We start from the raw sequence: 4,658 nt of genomic DNA, 5'->3' as shown, positions 1-4,658 counted from the left end.
TTGCAGCCCATTTTCCACATACCTGAATTACAATCAGTGATTCTGCAGGTAAACAATTCTTGAATGGTGTAACATGACTTTATGAAAGTATCCTACCTGGTACCTAATGATGCAAAACTCTTCTATCTTGATTGGTTATCAACCTGAGGAGTTTCCAATCCTGGGGAAGCAAGAAAGATATCTATGTGTATTCTTAGTGAATATTTTTTGACTGAGTTGTGTGGGGACAAGCCCTGTTCTGAAAAGGCTGGCGATTTTACTGTCTCATTTATTTTCCTCTCCAGAATGGGTTCTGGGTGGTTCCCCTGGGTGGTAGTTCTGCTAATGAACCTTATCAGGCTGGATTCCTCCATGACTCAAGGCAGAGACTCTCCAGGTAAGAACAGAGCAATTTTTTCAGGTGTGTATGCAAGAACTGGCATAAGGAAGGGAGGGATGCCTCTTCCTACAGGTCCCGGCCACAGACTAGACTGGAAGTGGCTGCTGGCTTCAAAGAGCAGGGTTCTTCCTGTTGACAGAAAAGAACTCCTTCCCTCTTCTCCACATGCAATGGACTGCTGAGAAAAGGGACTTTCTGTGCAACAGACCCAGATTCAGGGAGTAGGGAGGCAGGACAAAGGGAAACATTTTGTCTTGTTTAAGGTCCTTATTGTATCAATGTCAGTCAGGAGAAGTGTAAAAGCTGGAGGCTCTGGAATAGCTGCCATTATTTAGCCGGAATAATATGACTGCTTTTCCATTTATCCAGTGGGGTTATATAAAGACAAATGAAATTGGATACAAAGACTGTTTCTGCTATCACTGATTAAGCCCCTCTGATATGGTCAGAATTGTACTAAGCAGTTTTGAGAAGAGAAGTTGAATACATTACTTTTGTCTTCAGGCTACTGGGTGTAAGTGGTCACTGTTATTGTCTAGCTGAGGAGACAGGCTATGCAAACATGAAACAATGTTAGACTGTGAAAGCACATATTTATGTGCAGAAAACAGGATGTACTGTGCTAAGAACAGAACCCCCTTTGAATGTCAGTTTCATTAAATACAAAAGAGGAACAAGCCTGGGGCAAGAGGACCATCTTTCTTAGAGAATGGAAACCACCCTGAGTTTATAATGTCCATTAAGCTATGCAATTTAAAAAATCAGCACAGATTTTAAATAATGATGAAAAATACAGATTTTTCCCCCCTGATTTAGACTGTAAAAGGAAATAGAAAAGAATATAAATGCTGAAGAACTGGAGGCCTAAACCTCACCTGAAATTAGCTGCTGAGTGACAGCTGAGTGTGGCTGACCAGGAAGGTCATCCTTCTGTTCAGCTCAGTAGCTCCTGGAGGAGGCCTCCGAATTGAGAAATGAAAGTAAATTTTAAATTCAAGGTCAATAGCAATTATTCTTCAAGTCTCAACTTAATGCCATTTCTTTCCTCATCTACCTGCATTAACTCCATTTGAGCTTCCTTTTATTGTGGTGGTTGTTCCCAAGTGCATAGAATTCAGTTGATCTTACCTAGTGAGTTCACAGCACGTTGTACTCATCGGTCAGTACAGGACTCTCTCCTCTCTTCCCTGCTCTCCATTCTCATTCTCTCCCCTTCACAGAACTACATTCTAAATGTGTCTGATATGACTTTTAAGTATGTGGCTTTTAAAAATGCATAGCATTATTTTTCTGTGTGTATGTAAAAATTTAAATAAATGTCATTGTGCATTGAATCACATTCTGTTTCTTTTCTCACTTAACACTATGCCTTTGAGGATACTGAAGTCAAAAGCTGTCCTCTCAAATCCATGTGGTCTGACGTAATTTACCAGGTATGGGTTTTCTGAGAGGTGGGGTCTGGTTCATGGTCCTTTTTTGGTTTTCCAGAAGATTTTGTGATTCAGGCAAAGGCTGATTGTTACTTCACCAATGGGACAGAAAAAGTGCAGTTTGTGGTCAGATTCATCTTTAACTTGGAGGAGTATGCACGTTTTGACAGTGATGTGGGGATGTTTGTGGCACTGACGGAGCTGGGGCAGCCTGATGTTGAGCTGTGGAACAATCGTCCGGATATCCTGGAGCAGAGTAGAGCGTCCGTGGACCTGCTCTGCAGACATAACTACAGGCTGGGTGCCCCCTTCACTGTGGGGAGGAAAGGTGAGGTGGAAGGTGGGGTCTGGCGGGGCTCAGAAATCTGCCCCATGTGAACTTGGCCCTCTGTTTTTCCTTCTGATAGGCAATTTTCTGCTTCAGGATGAATGGGATATGAGAAGGGGAGTCTATGTTCTGTCCCCAACTGTGACTCACTCGTTATCCTTACAGGTCAGGTTGCTGTGGTTTTGGTCCCAGACCCCCAAGGTTCTCAGCGACTTTGAGGACTAACATACTCTCAAACAGAAGTGGTGATTGTGGGAAAAACTGATGAAATGTAAACCATTGGGAGGGGCACTCATATACCCTGTTTCTGAGTCTTGGGGGCTGAGATTTCCCTGTACTTCCAGTTTCCACTTGGGTGACCTGGGAAAGTGATTAGGGGTAGTGATAGTCTCTGAAGAAGCTCCTGGCCTGGCTTGGTGGACTTTCTTTACAATGTCTCGTTTTCCTCTCTCTTTCTAGTGCAACCAGAGGTGACAGTGTACCCAGAGAGGATCCCATTCCTGCAGCAGCACAATCTGCTGCTCTGCTCTGTGACAGGCTTCTATCCAGGGGACATCAGGATCAGGTGGTTCCGGAATGGAAAGGAGGAGAGAGCTGGGGTCATGTCCACTGGTCTTATCGGGAACGGAGACTGGACCTTTCAGACCATGGTGATGCTGGAAATGACTCCTGAGCTTGGAGATGTCTACACCTGCCTTGTTCATCACCCCAGCCTGCTGAGCCCTGTTTCTGTGGAGTGGAGTGAGAATTAGTCTCTTGTACTCTCTGGGCCTGACTCAGGATTGTACTGACTCAACACAAAGCCTGTGTCACCTCTGTATTCATCTTGGTCACAACACAAATTCTCTTTTCCCTTGATCTGGAAGAGTCACAGAAATGGGAGTCCTTGGGTTAGGGTGGGAGAAAACACGGCAGATATCTACCCTCATCTTTTCCAAGAAATAAGGAGGGCTAATCACCTCATTACTTTCTTCCAAACCGAGGAAGTCGTATCCTCAAATGCTTTGGTCTTAGTATTTAGGCGGCATTCTCATGGGCTGTAAGAATCAGTAACAAGTGGGAAGCAACTCCATGGGTACAAACCTGGTCATCAAAGAACCATTTCTTTTTTTATTAGTAGCATGTTCATTTTTACAAATCATAATTTTTCTTTATGCCCTTTACCAGACCTATCACTCCCCAACTCCCCTCCCTCCCTCCCCCCACATCTGTAGTGTCCTTAGGTTTGTTCTCCACTTCTGAAAGTTCAATGTACTGTTGTGGTCTTTTTTCTTTTCTTTTCTTTTCCCTTCCTTCCTTCCTTGCCACTTCTAAATTTATTCCTTCTCTAGAGAGCATTGGATTTGGTGTCCCGTAGAGGCTCTGAGATGTCAAGTTGTGCCAAATACTGGGAGCTTTTTACTAACTTTAAGACCTGTTTCCCATAGGAGCTCAGTCTGAATATTCTTGGACAAAGTTGCTAAGTGGAGTTGCAGCCTTCCTGCTTGGGCTCATCTTCCTTCTGGTGGGGATTTTCATCCACCTCAGGGCTCAGAAAGGTAATGAGCCTCTGAGGGGATCCCTGCCACCTGCCCCGTGGCTCCCCCCACTTCCTGCCTTCCTAACATCAAAGAGCTGAGGCAGGGAAGGCTGATTGTATTTCTTAGGGATCACTGGGATAGCCTTTTCTGAAGCCTGAAACATTCCAGGGAGTAAGCAGAGATGGAGTTCTGACACTGTAGCCCCTCCCCCATCCCTCATCCCCCAGGATATCACAGTATTTGGTCCTAATTGAAGCAAATTCTCTCTCTTTCTCTCCAGGATATGTGGAGACTCAGTTGCCTGGTGATGAGGTAATTTCTCTTCTGTCCTTTCTTTGGGTGGCAGATCATTCTCCTGGTTCTTTGGCCAGAGGGAGACAGACACCCTGAGGATAAGGAGGCATATGGTGTCTCTTGCTGGGTGGTGCTGTCTCCTGAGTCCCTGGAATGGGAGAGTAGGGATGCCTCACAAATCTTTTATCACTGTTCCTGCAGGTCTCAAGAGCTGTTCTCCCACCGCAGCCGTACTAAGATCCTAATTGAAGCTTTTCCTCCTGGAGCCTGAAGTAGTTCTGAGTGGTCTGGACCCTAGGCTAGGTAAAGGTCATTCACGAGCTGGATGTTCTGGGAATGATCCTTTTCCATGATCCTTGGAGGAGTCCTGAACTGATCAGAGTTTTGTGTTCTGAGATCATGCATCTCCCACCCTTACGCCTTTCTTCCTTGTATACCACATTATTTGTAACTTTGTTAATCCCCATTTCCAAAGACACTCTCCAGAAACTATCCTAAGACCTAACTCCTTCCAGTCCCAGACTCTTTTACTTTTCTACTGTCTAGCCCTAACCGTATAAGTCACGGTCCTCAAATCTTCCTCTCTTCCAAGCTGCAGTCTCCACAGTCTTGAGAAGACAAATGCTCAGGTAGTCACTGTTTCCTTTTTATTGTTTTTTTTTAACCTTTTTAGTGTAAAATAAAAGAGAGGTAGAGATAACCATGCA

General features: G+C 44.7%; 1 protein-coding gene across 1 annotated transcript; it reads left to right on the top strand.

The window, feature by feature from the left end:
• The first annotated feature begins 285 nt into the window (after nt 1-285).
• On the top strand, nt 286-4,188 carry LOC134379005 (HLA class II histocompatibility antigen, DO beta chain-like). The gene is made up of 6 exons (XM_063098276.1): nt 286-376; nt 1,868-2,137; nt 2,597-2,878; nt 3,565-3,675; nt 3,938-3,969; nt 4,153-4,188. The coding sequence occupies exons 1-6, from the start codon at nt 286-288 to the stop codon at nt 4,186-4,188; spliced, it is 822 nt and encodes a 273-aa protein (XP_062954346.1).
• Nucleotides 4,189-4,658: the final 470 nt, after the last annotated feature.

The sequence above is a fragment of the Cynocephalus volans genome, chromosome 5 (genome assembly GCF_027409185.1).
Source record: "Cynocephalus volans isolate mCynVol1 chromosome 5, mCynVol1.pri, whole genome shotgun sequence".
Lineage (NCBI taxonomy): Eukaryota > Metazoa > Chordata > Mammalia > Dermoptera > Cynocephalidae > Cynocephalus > Cynocephalus volans.
This window is presented reverse-complemented; position numbering and strand designations above follow the sequence as displayed.